Source organism: Alligator mississippiensis, chromosome 3 (assembly GCF_030867095.1).
Source record: "Alligator mississippiensis isolate rAllMis1 chromosome 3, rAllMis1, whole genome shotgun sequence".
NCBI classification, from domain to species: Eukaryota; Metazoa; Chordata; order Crocodylia; family Alligatoridae; genus Alligator; species Alligator mississippiensis.
In genome coordinates, this window is record NC_081826.1 from 244,508,098 (window position 1) to 244,526,498 (window position 18,401).

The following is an 18,401-nucleotide window of genomic DNA, read 5'->3' on the forward strand; positions in this document are numbered from 1 at the left end:
GCATCTAGCTGGGGTCATCTAGACCCAGCACTCTTTCCTGCTTATGCAGGGGGTCGGACTCGATGATCTATTGAGGTCCCTTCCGACCCTAACATCTATGAATATGAATCTATAAATTACTACCTCAGTTTTATCTGGATTGAATCTCTACTGACATATTTTCATCCTTGCCAAAGTTCTAGTTGTACTGAACTTGCATTGGGTCCTACTTCCTCACTAGCTCTCCTAAATGGCCCAGTAAACATTGAACAAGAAGTGTAACAGGAAATTTTGCAGCATTCACATATTAAAGTTGGGGGTAAATAACAGTTACCCTCTAGAATCTCTTTTGTGGGGTAGGGAAAAGAATTGAATCCATCAACAGGAAGTGGCATCCATGTCTTTGAAAATTTGCAAGTGACTTGACAAAATTCTTGTCCAGGCCGTTATTCCTTGTTATCTTGGGGGGCGCTAGGGGAAACAAGGTCTCCCCCAAACCCTTCTGGTCCCCCCTAATGAGTTTATAGACGGTCACCAGGTCCCCCCTCAGCCTTCTCTTGTGAAGGCTGAACAAGTTCAGGTCCCGTAGCCTCTCATTGTAGGGTCTGCCCTGCTGTCCCCGGATCATGCGGATGGACCTCCTCTGGACCCTCTCAATGTTGTCCACATCCCTTTTGAAGTGGGGTGCCCAGAACTGGACACAGTACTCCAGCTGTGGCCTGACCAGTGTTGCATAGAGGGGGAGGATCACCTCCTTGGTCCTACTTGAGATGCACCCATGGATGCATCTTTTCTTACTCTTATGCTGCACTTCTTACCCAGTAGAAGCCAGCTATGCTGGAATTACCATTATTTGTCATCCAGATGAGTTTTATACATAAGTTGTTTGATTTCATCCTTTCTTAAGCCTTTTGTTTTTCAATGCTTAATTAACTGAGTCAGCATTCTTTTGAATGCAACCTTTATCAGTGGCTATATCCTCCCATACTAGTTAAACAAGCAAAACGGATGACAGTAAGGTTAAATATCTTGATTTGGGTTTCTGATATGACATTATTCTCCTGCCTTCTTTTCCTCTATATACAACTAAAAGGACAAAGGACTTAAAGACTTATAGCTAACTTCACTTCTGCAGGTGTTGGTATCCTCATGTATGTGATAGTGCTGTTCTTCCTTCTTGGCCTCCAGAGAGTAGCCATTGAACGAATGCTTCTGAATGCCAGAGCATAGACTTCTGGGAGAGTACAAAAGCCACCAGGACTTCTAACTTTGGACAAAATCTTCCAATTACTGTTCCAGCCCCAAAATTGACCTTTGAAAAATGCTCAGTTGAATGTCTTCCTAAAGCTGTTCATATGTTCCCAAAGTACAGTTTAGTGAGATACTGAAGTTCCCAAAGTTCAAGTTCAGGAGTTCTTGCTTCTTCCTGTCAACAAATTTTCTAGTAAAAAGCAACCCTCTTGCTCTTGGAGAAATTGTTGATAATCATAACCCAGTACACTGCTGTGGCATTTCAAAAAAGTAAAATGCACTTGTGTAGTAGATATTCTGTCCATGTGAAGTGTTCTTAAAAACTACCTTGTACAAAATTGAACACGTTCAAAGAAGAGAAGTTTGTGGGGTTGGCTGTCTTAAAACTTGTGTGGAACTAGAGGATAAGGTCAAGTTTTACAAGAAATTAACATAACAATAGTCGTACTGTGTTGGTGGATTGAAAAACTTCAGATTTCCAAGGTGCTGATACCCATCTGTGAGCCACCTCTGCTTTAGTATGATGGTAAATTGTAAAACAAATTGACAATTATGGCTTTTGGTTTGTAGCGAATACGATATTGAATTTTTTGTGTTTAACCATAACATTATCTTGGTTTTCTTTACATCACACTCATCAGCACATGTGATTAAGTACATCATCCTAACATATTGGAAACACATTTTAAGCAACCGTTGTTTTGATGGGCACCACAACAATTAAGCATCATGAATTCGAACACACACGTATATCAATAAAAAATAAAACCCCTATGTACCCATGCTACCTAATACAGTATAGAGAACAGTACTTGGAATTATTGATATGAATGGAGTTTGTGTGTGCACTGTTTAATATTATGTATCTGCAGCTGACTGCTAGTTGCAGAGTAGAGTAGAGCTGCATCTTGTCCCATTCTCCCCCCCCCCCCCCCCCTTTTGGAAAAAAAAAAAGATTTTAGTATGGGCAGGACTGCTTACAGTTTGCTTTCAAAAAGAGAACCTGCAAAAGTCTTATTTACACTACTAGATGGAAAAAATGTCAAATTGCTGATTTCTATCTGTAACAGTTGTATAGATGGTCCTAAATTTATCATTTGTTCACTTCTTTGAGTTATTGTATTTGTTATTAAAGTAAAAAAGAATCCATATACACTGGACTAGTAAGGCCAAATAGGATAGTGTTAATGTAGATATTCATCCAGCATAAATAAACCTATGTACCCTGGATTTAACCAGACGTGAAAAATAGTAGTTCATCCTTGGGTAGTTGCACACTTCAACATTTTGTGCCTGGGGCCTGTATGGCCATCACTTTCATAGTCAGTAAGAGATTTTTGTGAATTTTATAGTACTGAATAAAATCAGTAATTTATGGAAGAAATTTCATGAAAGAATGTTGTAATCCAAAAGGGAAAGGATTGGTAAAAATAAGATAATACTTTTGAAACAAAATCAAACAGCAGTGCTGGTTGGGAATTACCCAGTTCAAATACTCTAAGTTATAGAAACAGTATCTATGTACTCTGATCTTTCAGAGGCAGGAATGCCTTCCATCTAAGGTAAGATTATGCAAGCCATATATTGAATAGAGTATTCCTGGCATTCATCCATGTATCTTGGTAGGTAGAAACATGTTACATCCTGTGTATTCTGATTTGTGTATATACTTCAAGAAATCTGTACTGACTAGCAGGGCATATGTAACTAACTTGTAAGGATATGCAAGTATTAATGTTTACAGCTAAAAGAAGTTAAAAGATAAATGGTTTATGTGATGTAAGATAATTATGTCAAAGGTAGATTGAATTTTAGCTAGGTGCTAAAGTATTGTAAGGGGCAAGATGTTGGTGTTTCATTTTTTGTGAACGTAGAATGAATTGGAAGAATAGTATTCATAGACTTAGGCATAGTGGATACACATACATTGTTGAGCCCTCAGTGTTACTGTTAAAGATGTATAGTGTACAACAGTTAAAGCTTTCCCATAACTGTGTGTGGCCAGTAGGTAGGTGATATGGTTAGGTAGGAGGTCCAACTCTGTCCTCAGCTATTCATGCTTTTGTGGACACAGCTAGACAACAGTAATGCAGAACAGCAAGGCATGATGTTGAAATGCATCTCCTCAATGCCTATGCAGGTTATTGTAGGCATATCACATCTCTTCTCCCCTTTTGGTACTGGTTTCCAATAGGATTTTGAATTGAGATGGCATTTCAGTCCCAGTTTTCCAGATGCTTTAAAGCTCTGGAATAGACCAACTAATAACTGTATCCTTGTGGCTCAGTAAACTCTTCACTGTAAGCGTAAAGCTCATTTACATAGGAGATGCACTTTCCTTGAGAGTTGGTCAGAGAATGTGGAACAGAATCTCTGAGGAACTAAGGAGCTTCTCTAACATCCATGAACAGCAACCTTTTATTAAAGAAAAAGACAGCCAAGTAACCATACCATGACAAAACCAAAACCATTCTGCAGCCCATGCTTGTCCTGCTAGGAAATGGATCAGAACCAACAAATAACAAATGCTAGTCATATTAATGTAATAGCTGTGATGCTCCAGGTAAAATACAGCAGGCAAGGATTTTTTGTGGGAGATATGTTTTCATTTTGTTTTTGTTTTTAAACCAAGTGTATGTCCCTCCCAAATATACAGTTGGTCTAATAAAAGATACCACCAACAACAATCCAAATGCTAGTCATGTTTAATTCTATACTGGAAGGCACTTAGGTAGTTTGAGAAATGTGATATTAAGCATCTATATAGAATATAGTATAATCATCCATGGGTAAAATCTAGCTACCAAGACAATGAGAAGATGTGTTCGCATAAATGCTTTTGCAGAAATAATACCTTTATTTGTTTTGATAAATACCCAAAAATGTAATTTTAGGCTTTTTTTTTCCTCTTGTAGATTTACTTATGGGAGTTCATTAGGAAGAATAGCAATAATGAGTTAAAGTAATAACAAACCAACTAAGTAAAGGATTTCAAAAACACAAACTTCTTACCTTGGTTTCTCATGGGGTTTGGAATTCTGCATTAATTTAACTGGAAAACAATATGATTTAGCATTTAGAACAGAAGGTCTGCATTAACTGCCATTGCAGATTATGAAAGGAAAAAATGGAGAAAAATATTGTTTGCATCAGTACCTTTCTGTATGTACATTTATGGAAATTGGTTAACCAAGAGCCTTTCATCACAGTCCAGTTTGCATACTGACTCTATTGAAAATTAAAGTAGAGGAAAAATCTGAACTCTAGTTTTTGTTTTCTGTTTTGTTTTGTTTTTTGGGGGGGGGAGGGGGTTAATGATAGGCATGACTCTCAGTGGCTTTTTATGTTAGACTAGCGCTCTAAAAATAAAACTGAAGTGGTGGGAATTTGTCATTCCCAAAAGTAGCAAATTTTGAAACTAATTATAATTCTGGTTTTGAATGCATTGTCAGATTTTTCATTTTGTTTTCTGTTTTGGTGAAAATGAATAATTAAAAAAGAAAAAAAATCCCCTAGGTATTTACTTACTGTGGCTTTGAGAAGAAAATAATGAAAAATATATTATATTGAGCATCTAGTATTGGATGGTTGATTAGGTATTTATTAAATACATTTTTACACAGATTTGTGGTACAAAACAGGTTTACATCCAACTTAATTGAAGATTAATTTTCAATTACCAGAGGGGATTACCAGAGAGTGGCTCCCACATCCCCATTAATCACTTCCTGGCCATGGAAGGGCATGACTGTTGCTTCAGTGATCACACAATCTGCACCTACAATTGAAGGTTATCCATAAATAGTGGTCACCTAAATATTCTACATTAGCATGGCCAACCTGTGGCATGAATGCCACAAGTGGCATAGGTAGCCTTTGTGTGTGGCACACTGCAGATCAGGGAAAGGACAGGCAACACAGTAGCAGATAGGTCAGGAAGCAGTGCAGGAGATGAAGTGGGGAGCACAAGGCAGGAAGGAGAAAGCAGAGCAGCAGATTGGGCAGAAGAAGGGACTTGATCTGGTTCTTAGTATGGGGCTAATTTTTGGCACATCTGCCAAAAAGTTCGTCCCCACTCTGTTCTACATTATGTGTGAAACATCTTTGTGGCTACTTTGCCATTTTATGCCATCGTGAATTGGCTGAACATTGTGGCATGTTGTAATTTTATGGTGTGATTTAACATCTTAATCATGCCTTAGAACCTCAGTAATCTCACAGATGACAACCCAGGTGAAGAGTTCCAGTACACAGAGATCTCTTAACCTTCACCTTTTAGCAGAATAGATGAACAAAACTTAATCACCAGGTAGGAACAGTTAGTGACAGTATTTACCTTGAAGGAAGGAGTGAGAAGACTAGCTGTACTACCTGGCTTGCATCACACCAGTATTTAAAATATTTGAAAGGATACAGGATACTGGTTTAGGTTTTCAGGATACTGGTTTAGGTGATTGATGGCGCTTCATGGTGATTGCATGTACACACTGCATAGTTTCCAGTAACTGAAGAGGAGCAACAAAAGATGTAGCCTTGCAAAATAGAGATCTTGAGGTGTTACTTGAAGACAAATGGTCTGTCATGACCATTGCTAAATGTGAATTTCAGCTGTACAATTGTATCTGCTATGTTAATTGCAAACAGTTACATTTTTATCTGTGAAAATCAATTTTTTTTTGACTAGTATGTTTTTGATTACCATACAGTATTTCAGGTTTAGTATTTTTTTTTTTTTCTTCCAGTTGAAAAACCTACCAGGAGAGGCATTCCAGGGGTCAGGCAGGTGCTGAACAAATAGTTGGCATTGCTAGTGGCTCCTGGGTACTGCTGAGAGCTTCTAAGCACATGGGACAGTGGTGATTGGCTGGCTGCCTCTGGGGAACTCCGGTCACAGGCCTCCTTTGGTGAGAGCGCAGAGTCCTGCCACACTTAACAATTTCCACTCCAGCAGCCTGCAGTGCTACCTCACTAGCATCCATAACTCACTAGCACCAGCCAATGGACCTAGTTCCTGTACCAGCAGCTCCATAGCCACATATATGGAGCACCAAGGGTGCCTGCCATTTACATCCACATGTCCTGGATTTTCAGGTTCCTGTTAGACCTTCCAGCATGCTTGGGCAGTGCTTTACAACCTGACCCCAGAGGCTGGAGGGCTTTCTTTCCACTAGGGTCAGAGCAGTCACTGTTCTCAGGGCTCTGGCCCCTGCAGGTAGGGCCCTACTTCCCTGTAGATCTTAGTCATGTGGGGGGGGAAGACCATGGGGCCTGTGATCCTGAATATCAGCTCCATTCCTGCAAGAATTTGGGGTACTGGGGCTACACACTGCAGTCAGATCTTGGAGCTTGGTGGTGGTTTGCCTCACTAGGCCTTGTGCAGTACCACTATTGGGGGCCTGTGGTCTTGGGTACCTTGGAACAGTTGATGCAGGGGACAGCTCATGGGAGTAGACTTGGGTGTCCAGGAAAGGCAGCTCCATAGGTCCTGCATGTCACAGTTCCACTCATGTAGCTCTCCCCTTCCCCTTGGACAGGACATAGCTAGCTTTCTCCTTTACCCCACCCCTCACACTCCTCCTGCCCTCGGTCACCTGTGTCCTGAGTTTTCGTCCTGTCCTGCATGGACTCAAATCCCTGCTGCAGATGTTCTGTCTGGACAGGAGCAAGGAGCAGATGGGGGTTTATTAACTGTCATTATTTTCAAATAAAAAGTGGCATAACTATAAAAGTTCTGTGCTGCACCTCTTTTCATCTGGCCATCGTTGCAGCAGCAGGAGTTCAAAATGGTAAGTCACAGATTCCTTCTGCTATCACAGTCCAGGGACAGTTGCACCACCTCACCCTGCTCATCTAAAGTCAGTTCCCATCTCTTATGTTCTGAGTAGTCCTTATGCTCTCCTGCCTTGAGGGGAGGGGAGGGGCATCTCCTAACAAACCCAGGCATGAACTTGAACTTCTCAGTGTTTGAGCCCTCAGGCACATGGTTCAGCTGGGATTTGGGGTCCTGGGTGGGTACAGGAACTGCTGGTTCTTGATGCGAACCCAACCCATTCCCTCATTCTAGGAATATTGCTTTTTCTGCATGTTTTTTTCTAGCTAAAATCTCTGCACCCCAGGTTAGAGCTTGGGTTGGGTGAGGGAGAATTCTGTTTCCTTAGGATATAGTTCTGCAAGGACTAATCCCACTATGAGATTAGTGGAAGAGTGACCCACTATGATGGTGCTGCCAGGAATCCTATTCATTATGTGGATAAAGCTGGAAAGCTACCTCATTATGCAGCATGATAAGCTCACTCTTTAAGACATGAAGATGATCACAGCCACAATCAATGCAAACTTAGCTTGCTGAAGACCAGGTGAAGCAACTTTGCCTTCTGATCATGACCCAAGCACCGTCCTACATGTGCTTGCATTGTTTGAAGAACAACAGACAGGACTGGCCTGCCCACCCTGTGCCCTTCCCCCTCATTTTTGAGCTGCCTGTAGTGCCTGGTCCCTCTGAAGGTCCCAGTTGCTATCATAGACCTTGTAGCAGATGCCTATCCATTTTATCTTGTCCTGTCTAGTTCCTAGTTGTGACCCTGCATGTTCATCTTCATGGTGATCCACAGGTATACCTTTTTGTTCTGCTGGCTCTTATGGAGCTTCTCCTGATTCTGTTTATGGTCCTAGAGGGCAAGGAGGTCCCTGACCTCTCTCTCTATCGAGTTACTGGATTGGCTGTAGGTATGGGTGCATGACTGGGGTCTGGGTGTTGTCTCATTGGGGATCTGAGTCTGGACTGGGTCTGCATCAGGGTCTAGTTGCGTTCCCATACCTGCTCAGAGTGATGTGCAGGGCATTCAGCTGTGTTGGCACCCTGTGTCTGCAGCTCTGGAGCACAGTATTAGCTGCTAGGAGGAATGATTTGCTCCATGCTCGGCTGGAGTAGTAGAATCCAGCCTGAGTTGCTAGTTGTTTCCCTTGAGCTGTGGGGAGCAAGGATCAGTGCATGCTAGGATACCGGAGGACAGTGCTGCAGTTTCTTGTGCAAGAGTAAATGTACAGGCATTCATTCTTCCAGCAGCACTGGAAATGACCTCTACTATGTTGGAGATGACTTATTTGTCTCCCAGAACTTCCATTTTTGCTCTGGGTGGAGCTATATGAGCATTTGTATGTTCATTGTTTCTACTGGAAAAGCAGATATGTAACACCTGTACATGGCCTATGTCTCTTTTCCCATCTGTCAAGTAAAAATTCATACTTGTGTCAAGTATTTTAAAAACTTTTGATAGCACTGTGGCTGCTAAGTGTCATACCCCAATGGATGTAACTTTTGCATATGATATATCAAGAATTTAAATTATTTGTGTGCAGTACTCCTGCCCATTGAAGGAATTTTTAACAAATGCAGGAGTTTTCATCAAATAGTTTAAGATCATTTTTGAAAAACCACATGCTGATATGCCACTTAGTCATATATGATAAAGTATAGTAAAGTATGCATTGAGATGCACATGTTGCTTAATGAAATACAGTAACACACTCATTGTTCATAACTAAACATAACATTGTTCATAACATTGTTCATAACTAAAGTATGCATGTTAACCCCATAGCATGTATGCCATCTTCTACAGATTCAAAACATTTTGCTGAAATGAGTACTCTAAAATGAGCTCTTCATGCAACCTGCATCTTAATTCTCCCCCCCCCCCCCTTGTTAAAGTAATGATTATGGGGTTTTGCAATGGAAAAACTGCTGTGGCTTACACTTATTTCTCCTTTTTCCTCTTTCTCTCTAAAGGATAATATCTGGAAACATTGGCACAAGTATTTTATTTGAACATGGACTTTATCTCTTGCATTTGAAAAATAAATTCAATTATAATGGACTGCAGCTAAGGCTGTAGTAGGGCTAAAAGTATACTAGGAAAAATCTATCTTAATTTACTGTATGGTTACAGACCTAATTAAGTTTAGAAGTGCATTAAAAAGGAATGTTCAAGGAACTTTTAAAAACTGCTTGATAAAAGATCAGGAAACCTATGTTCTTATTTGTGACACTCATATGAAAGGACTTTGTCCTCAGGTATAATACCTGGAGTCTATACCTATTCCCTTTTGAAAAAGATTTTCTTGTCTAGCTGCTACTGAATTTGCTGTAAGTTTGCTGATAAGCTCTATACTAAACTCACAAACACATAGTAACAGCATAGTAATAAGTGCCAAGAGCTACAAAACACTATCTTATGCTCAAAATAGTCTCTTGTTACTCTAATACTATACTGTCATGTTGCACAGCACTTTTAAGTCGCTAAAACATAAGAACATAATTGGCATATACTGAGTCAGACCAAAGGTCCATCCAGTTTGGTGTTTGCCATCAACAGTGAAAACTGGCAGATGCTTTAGAGAGAGAGTATTAGAAATAGGGTATGTAGGGTATGTACAGACATTTGGGGAAGTTAAACTAAAAATGACTACCTGGTCTGAAGTAATTCGGGATGGGGGAGCAAGCAGGCTTCAGGGAGGATCAGAGGCATGGGGGTTAGCAGGGTCTTTGGGGAATTGGGGGGGACAGGCATGGTACAGCCACCTCAACATTTGCCATAGTAGGGTTACCATATTTCCAATATCAAAAAAGGACACCTGTGAGGGGAGGGGCATATGATGGGGGGGGGCAGTGATGTGCCCATGCCCTGCCTGTAACCCTCACTCCTAAGACCCTGCCCCTCCAGCCCTGCCAGCCCCTCCCCCAGACTCCCAACCCACAGCCCCCTGCCCTCCCCAGCCCTGCTGGTGCCCGTCGCGCCTAACCCGCAGCCCCCTGTACCCCCAGCCCCGCTGCCCAAGCAGCTCCTTTGTTGCACGCACACATGAAGTGTCTCTTGACATAAATAGCTGCAAGTTTGCTGGGGCCTGCGTGGGGAGCACGTGCCTTCCAACAGCCAATCACCTTGCCCACTGCTTCCAGCCCCAAGCAGCTAGCCCAGGAGAGCAGAGGAAGAGCAAAAACCCAGACATTTGCTCTGATTTTAAAAACCTGCCCGGATGCAAGGACAGGGGCCAAAAAGAGGATGTGTCCAGGGAAAACCCGGTACGGTATGGTAGCCCTCGCCCTCCTCCCCCCTACACCAACACCCTCCTAGCACTGCCCCTGAGCCCACATAAAGCAAGGGAAACCTGTATATAAGCTTGTTTAATCCTGTTTTGATTCTGGTTAAACTTGACTTCTGCAATAGCTAGTGTGTCGCATGTTAATTATACATTCAGTAAAAACATTTCCTTTTGTTTTTCTAAAATTGTTGCCTGATGATTTCATTGGGTTTTTTCAGCTGCTTCCATTTTGAGACATAACAAAAATTGTTCCCTATTTATTTTTCACACCATTCTCAATTTTATGGAGTTCTATCATATTTCCTTCAGTTGTCCATCTTCTAAGCTAAAGAATCCAATCCTTTTTAGTCTGACAGAAGCCATTCCATACCCATGATCATTTTTGCCCTTCTCTATTTTGCTAGTTCTGTTCTATTGCTTTTTGGAGATAGGGTGACCAGAACTTCACACAGTAGTCAAGGTGTGGACTCACTATGATTGGTATAGTGGCAAATGATATTTTCAGTTCTTTTTTCAATTCTTTTCCTAGTGAACATTTTACGTCACTTTTCACTGCTGCTGAGTATCAGGCCTATGTAAAGAGCATTCTCCACAATGACTTCAAGATATCTTTTATGAGTGGTAACAGTTAATTCAGAGCCAGTTGTGTTATGTGTAGTTAGGATTATTTTTCCCATGTGCATTACTTTGCATTGACTGTTAAAATTTTTTTTTGCCTGCCCATTCAGTTTTATGACATCTTCCTGCAACTTTTCACCTTCAGTTTGAACTAAAGAAGAATAATTTTGTATTGTCTGCAAATTTTGCCATTATGCTTTCTACTTCCTTTGCCCTGAGCCCTCCCCAGTGTATACCTTCTTTCAGGCTGAAAACCAATCACTTGGTCCTACCCTTCGTTTTGTTGTCCTTTAACCAGATTTCAGTCCATAAAAGGGCCTTCCCTCAGATCCCAGGACAGTTAAACTTTTTTAGGAACCTTTGGTTAGGGATCTTGTCAAGGATTTTTTGATAAATTCCTCTTGCTTACCTTGGTTTTCTTCTGTAGACAGGTGTAGAAGGACAAGTATTTTTATGTCATTTCTGTTTTTTATGTAATGAGCAAAATAAAATTATTGAAAGCAGCAGAAAGTACCCAGAAAGGGAAACCTGAGACAGGAATTTTCTACTCCAACTCTCAATGATTTTTTCTAAATTTCAGCTTCTTTTTAAGTAACAGTCCATGCAAGACCTTTCCAGGAAGGAAAACAAAACTGGCATCCTGATTCTCCCCCCCCCCCCCCCCCCCCCCCCCCCCCGATGGAAAACAAGCAGAGGAAAAAGAAAACCTTCACACCTCAAATCTGGATTCGAATGAAGTTGGTTAGAAGCTATCACTTATTTTGGTGGTATTGGGATTTGACCTTCAATTTAATATTTTTTCGTAGTTAAGAATCTCTAATTCAGAAATGAGAGAGATTCTGTCTGTGTGCATGCGTCTGCTCAGTATTATGTTCCTTTGCTTTTAATTTATTTATAGGCTATTTTGAAAATCTGAATAGATTACATGTGGCTGTTTTGAAAATCAGATTCAAATGTCGTGAATCTTGAAATATATCATTTAATATATATTATGTATTTAGTTTCTTAAACCTATGTTCTCTCTTACACTTTCAATTTTCCTAGAATTCTGGCTTGTTTGTACCTGCTTTAGAGTAGAGCAGCATTGTGTTAAATTATGGAAGTAGATACTGAATATTGTTGGTTTAATAGCTATTAATGCGTATAAAAAGGACACAACAAAACCATTTTCTAGAATGACATTTTTCCAGTGCCCCATCATGTCCCTAAGTAGCAGTTGCATATTGAACTTCCATGATATTCTAAAGCATAATTGTCTCTGAAATTAGTGTAATAAGTATCACATTATTTGCAGGTTTTGTGTCTAGAAGAATGTTACAGTGCAGATTATCAGAATCTATTTTTAAAATGTAATTGCCAACATGAGTAAAATTTTATTTTCCTTGACTTTTTTCCTCACGTAGCAAGATACTGTTCTCATTGACTACTCACTATTTCAAAGTGGAGGATGGAGGTGAAAGATCAGTCTGTGTCACCTTTGGCTTCTTTTTCTTTGTTAAAGCTATGGCAATCCTTATTGTAACAGAAAATTACCTGGAGTTTGGACTTGAGACAGGTAACAACTTTACATGAATTCTCTTGATTACATGACCTTAAAAGTTAATGTTAATCTCCTCGAATCTCTCTCAGACTACCTGTACTGTATTAAAACAAGCTGTATTAATAAGTCCTGCTTTAGATTTCAGATTCTAAGGTGCATCTTGTATAATTCCCTTGTTTTTCTGTAAATGGTGTCATTTTCTGTGTGGTTGGTTGTTTGGTTAATTATATTTGCGTAACATTTTATTTTAACCCATTTTGCCTTACACAGTTAAGTGAAACTCCTCTGTTTGAAAATTACTTATGTTCTTAAAGATTAATGTAAATTTTATTCACATTCATGAAATGTACAAATATCAAACAGATGTTTTTAAAGCCTGCTTCTGTTAATAGCAGAGTTGTATTGCATTGTGGCATACTAATTAGCACATGAAAGAGCTAAGCTAGATGTAAGAATGTGTTTAAAAGATGTTCTGTTTTCTAACATTTTGTTTCAAAAGAGATATTGCATGTTTGTACCATGGTAAAATATATAATAAAAATGTCTCTCTCTGCAGGGTTTTCAAATTTTTCAGAAAGTGCTATGCAGTTTCTTGAAAAGCAAGGTTTGGAATCCCAGTAAGTTTCTAAAAAAAATAAATAAAAAAAATAAAAAATTGAAAAAAAAAAAACCAGTCTGCATTATATTCAGTAATAACAATTATCAATCCGCTTTTTTTTTGGTAGTGAGCTTTTAATTCTTCTGCACTTAGATCTTGTATTGTGATTATTACTATGAAAGGGCTGGATTAATTAGAATACTTCAGCTGTACTTTCAGATTGTCTGAAATGTCTTAATGTTTTCCTTTTAATATTAAGAACAACTGCCCATATAGTTTGCTGTCTGTTACATTTCAAAATTACAGGCATCTTTCTCTCTCTTTATAGTTCTTACACAAACAATTCATTTTTATAATGCTTTAAAAATGTTGCTTAAAGAATAACATCCCTCTGGGCATAAATATTGTCCTTATTGCCCAGGTAGGGGAACAGAGGTAAAGAGGGTGAACTGTTTTGTCAGGTGGAACCTGTGGCACAGTTGGGATTTAAAAGTCAGTTTTCACTCTTACATCTTCAGGCTGTTATCCTGCTATGCAGATATAATTTTCACTGAGGTAAATTGATTGTATATAGGATAATGAAGGAAGGCTTATTTCACACGTGATTCTCTTGTTTATAGGATCGCTATTTATAAATTGTTCTAAAAAATGAATGTTTTATTATAATTTGTGCCTTAATATACATTCATGCATGTGCTTTATTACATGATTACATGGTGTGGGCGTGCAGAAATTCTTAAAAGCAAATATGTATTGTTTGTGGAGAGGAGATGTCTGAAGGGAACTCTTTTTGTACCTGTAAGTCTGTTTAGCATTCTGGGTTCTGAGTTCTTTAACTTCTCCTGAACTCTGCGTTTTTTTTATCCTTCAGTCCATTCTTAAATTATTCTCAGCTTCCTTTGCAAATGCTTAGTTTTCTAGTTAGTGGCTGTGTCCTCATTTACTTTTGAATTTCACTGCAGTGCTTTGGCAGCTTACAGGTAATGATTGCATGGTCATGGCATTATATGGAAGTTGCAGTGAAATGGATCATGAATGTGTCGATTGAAACTCCCACATGACTTCTTTGTTGTCATACATCAGTAGTAAACTGTATTAAATGCTTTGCTGCTTGCATATTTCTGAAGTTAAATCAAGCCTTTGAACTTTTATACTTTTTGTTTATTTAAAATGTCCATTTTACATTGCATCATTCAGTAATACAAAAATATGAGTAGTCATCTTAATGAGACATGCTAATTAGACTTGTCATATTTTACATTGATTATGTGTATAAATAGATCAACAACAGTTAGATATTTTGAGTGCTACCTAGTACATAAAGGTTGAATACAAGTAAAATAATATAATATAAAATAGAGGTAATGTATTTTACCTTCCTTTGTCAGAGATTCTTTATAGTATCTTTCCCTCTATTGATATGCTTGCTGAACTTTTCTGCTAGTTATTTATATTCTTGGGCTTCTCTGGATGTCCTGAACATTCAGCATTCTTTTCCTTTTTTAAATGTTTAACTGTCTCAAGTTATTTAAGTTGCAAACTTAATGTTTCCTAGAAAACTGTTCCTGCTTTTCAGTGCACAAGTGTTTTCTGACTTTTTTTTTTTAATGTGCATAGCCAGGGGGATTTTCTAGTTTTCATTTGGAGTTGATGAATCTGTAGTATTGCTAGTCATTCTAGGCTTAGTGCTAGTATTCTTGCAAGTTGAAGAAAAACTGCTCTTGAACACCTGAATGCTGTTTGTTTTGTGGTGGGGGGTTGGGGGCATTTGTTTTGGTTAATGGATGAGATGTGGAGAGTTGAGCACAGCTTCTGTGAATATTCTACACAATGATTGTTTCTTTTCTTGTTTTTTAGGGGTCCTGTGTCTAAACTAACCTTCAAATTGTTCCTGGCTGTTCTGTGTTCACTTATTGGTGCTTTTTTGACATTCCCTGGCTTGCGCCTGGCTCAAATGCATCTGGATGCTCTGAATTTAGCATCAGAAAAAATAACACAGTAAGAGAAACATAGATGTACCCAGTGTTTAAATATGCTTGGTTTAGTACACAAATAAGCAAACAATTCATTATAATCAAAGTAATGGCTCACTAGGGCCTTCTCTTTCACTTCCCACCTGCTTATTCAAGTTACAGCAAAATGCCAGCTCCCTTTGCCTCTAACCACACCTACTTGCTCAAGCTGTCTCCTGCTAATCTATTATATCCCTCACATGATCAGAACCAATTAAAGGAGTATGCCTGCAATTAAAGGAGTATGCCTGCCTGCATTCTAGGGCCCCCTCTACATGTTGCATTTATCACATACTTAACTGGTTAATTGCATAATTACTTGAGACCAGCTACACATGCAAACTACCTAGAGTGCCATAAAAAGCTCCAACCAGCTATAAAGTTAGACCTCAAAAATGTGTACTAACTTTCTATCTGGTTACTATTAAACTTTAATTTGCATATATAGAAAGATATCCCCTGGGGCTGGGAGCCCTGTCAGCTCATAGGCCTCCCGGCTGCAGGGATGCACCATGCCGAGCCAGGGCTGGAAATCCCACAACTGAGGGGGTTCCCAGTTGCAGGAGCTTGCTCCTGGGCTCTCCCTGCACTGGCAGTAAGGTGCGATGGGATCTAATGTGCAATCCCATAATCACACCTCCTGCCATGCACATGTGCTATGACAGGAGTCGCAATTGTGTGGCTTGCACGTTAATTCCCACTGTGCCTTTACCTGCACATATAGAGGGGTTCTTATGTTGAGAATTCTACAGGTTCTCAGCACAACTTTGTAGTAAGTGGATGGTATGGAAGGAAGGATGTGGCTGCAGATTAGAGATGAGGGCTTTGAGAAAACATTAAAGGAGGGCAAAAAAGCCAATCAAACCTGAAATTTAGTCTTTCTAAAACTTCAGATTGAAACTTAGCAATTTTACTTTACATCATGTTAAAACATTAAAATTAGAGTAACAGGTAGAAAGAGAGTTCAGTTGCAGTAATGGAATATACTAACATCTTTAAAAATGATAAAATAGCAAATGCTGTTTCAGTGACTCGTACAGTCGAAGTTACTTAATTGGGGAGGTGGAGCTGACATTGGTCTACAGCTACATAAGCAAGTTCAGCTTTTTTGTTACAGGTGGACATTTAAATGTTCTATTTGCTGCATTTAACTTGTTCTTTCTTTGGGATTCTGTGATAGCTTAATCCCCACCAATTTTCTGGAGCATAATATCCTAATATTTAATAATGCTCATCCTGATAGCATTCTTAGACTTCATAAATAAGTCCAGAAAGAACTGGTGTTATCATATTGAATCTTCCACATAACATAGGCTATAAAACTTCCCTGTATTAATTCTGCTTTAAGTCTAGTAGCTGTGCTTGAACTAAAGCATATCACTTAAAATATAAAGACCAAGTATTTTCTGAATCCGTACAGTGGGTGGATTGGGTATTTGGGTTTGGGTGAATCTATACAATCGTTGGTAATTTGTTCTAGTAATTAATTGCCCTTAGTGTTGCAGATGTGTACCACTTCTGGTCTGAAATTGTGTAGGTTCCTCTTCCAGATTTTTTTTTTTTCTTTTACCTTGGTGTAATAGTCAACTCTTCAGTCTAGCTGTCTGTTCAGCTTAGAGACTGTGCTCAAGTTGTTCCTTAACCTTCTCTTTGGTTTAAATGAATAGCTGTCCTTGAATCCTTCACTGTCAGGTGTTTTTCAAATCTCATTTTTTTTCATGGATCTTCTATGAATCTCTTCTATTTTTTTTCAACATCTTTATTGAGGCATATACCAGCACTGTACACAATAGTACAGTAGCAGGAGCACCACTGACAACACAAATGTAATAATCCTCTTTCTCTATTCTGTATTCCCATTTTAATATCAGAGGAAGACTATTTTTTTAAAAAAGTTTCAAGTATATCAAGAAATAGAAGAATCCTAAATATTCTATTAATTTAATTTAGACCATAGTAGAATTGCCCGTAAAATTCAGGAGTGTTCAATACATATTTCTGTTCTTTGTTTGGGTGGGAGAAGAGAGCCTTTACTTTCTGATAGTAACTGAAGAGGTCAAGCAACTGCTCCTGTAGTTAGACATTTTAAATCAGCAGGTATAGGTAATTTGTGTCCAGGAGTTTAAAAACAAAACAACAATGTTTAGCTGACGTATTTCTGGCCCTTAATGCTTATTTTCAATAAGTCTTAGAACACTGGGGAAATTTATAAAAGACAAGGAGACCAAGATGTGTCAGTACTTTAAAAAGGGTCAACAGGACAGTCCAGGTAGGTTTAGGCTTTCAACATGACATTGATCCAAGATGGAATAATGAAATAGCTGATACAGGATACAGGCTGTTACAAGAATTAAAGCAGGGTAATTAATGCCAGTCCGCATGGGTTTATGAACAGAAAGTCTTGTCTATCTTGATTTTTTTTTTTAATGTGATTACAACCTGGGTTGATATAGTTAGTTTTGATGTACTAGTTTTCATAGACATTAGGGGTGGAAGGGATCTCAGAAGACTGAGTCCAGCCCCCTGCCCGAGGGGCAGGAAGTCAGTTGGGGTCATAGGATCCCAGCAAGATAAGCATTCAAATTTCTCTTGAAGGCGTTCAATGTGGGTGCTTGAACCACTTCCGATGGCAAGCTATTCCAGACCTTGGGGGCTTGGACAATAAAGAAATTCTTCCTTATGTCCAGCCTGAAACGGTCTTGCAGTAGTTTATAACCATTCGACCTTGTCATCCCTTGGTGCGCTCTGGTGAGCAAACATTCCCCCAAATCCTGGTGAACACCCCTGATAAACTTATAGGTGGCCATCAGATCGCCCCCAAGCCTGCGCTTTTCCAGGCTAAACAGCCCCATAGCTCTCAGCCTGTTGTCGTAAAGTCTGTTTTCCTGACCTGATCATGCGCGTGGCTCTTCTCTGGACTCTCTCAAGCTTCTCCACATCCTTTTTGAATTGTAGAGCCCAGAACTGGATGCAGTACTCCAGCTGTGGCCTTACCAAGGCCAAATACAATGGGAGAATGTCCTGGAATTTGCTTGAGAAGCATCTATGGATGCAAGCTATGGTTTTGCTTGCTTTACTAGCCACAGCATCACATTGAAAGCTCGTGTTCATGTGGTCAGTCATGACCCCCAAGTCCCTTTCATCCATAGTGCTAGCCAACATAGCATTGCTGAGCCTATAAGGATGCTGCAGGCTTTTCCTCACAAGGTGGAGAACCTTGCTTTTTTTCGGCATTAAACACCATCAGGTTCTCATCCGCCCACTTACTGAGCCTGTCAAGGTCAGCCTGGATCTCCCTCCT

General features: G+C 39.5%; 1 protein-coding gene across 6 annotated transcripts in view; it reads left to right on the top strand.

Annotated features, from left to right (window-relative positions):
• Nucleotides 1–18,401, top strand: part of TMEM161B (transmembrane protein 161B) — a 106,092-nt gene that overhangs the window by 39,549 nt on the left and 48,142 nt on the right. For all 6 annotated transcript variants that reach the window (XM_006266713.4, XM_019483136.2, XM_019483148.2 and 3 more), the window contains 3 exons: nucleotides 12,354–12,505; nucleotides 13,047–13,107; nucleotides 14,946–15,086. In XM_006266713.4, coding sequence (XP_006266775.1) covers nucleotides 12,354–12,505; nucleotides 13,047–13,107; nucleotides 14,946–15,086 — 354 coding nt within the window. The remainder of the gene's footprint in view (nucleotides 1–12,353; nucleotides 12,506–13,046; nucleotides 13,108–14,945; nucleotides 15,087–18,401) is intronic.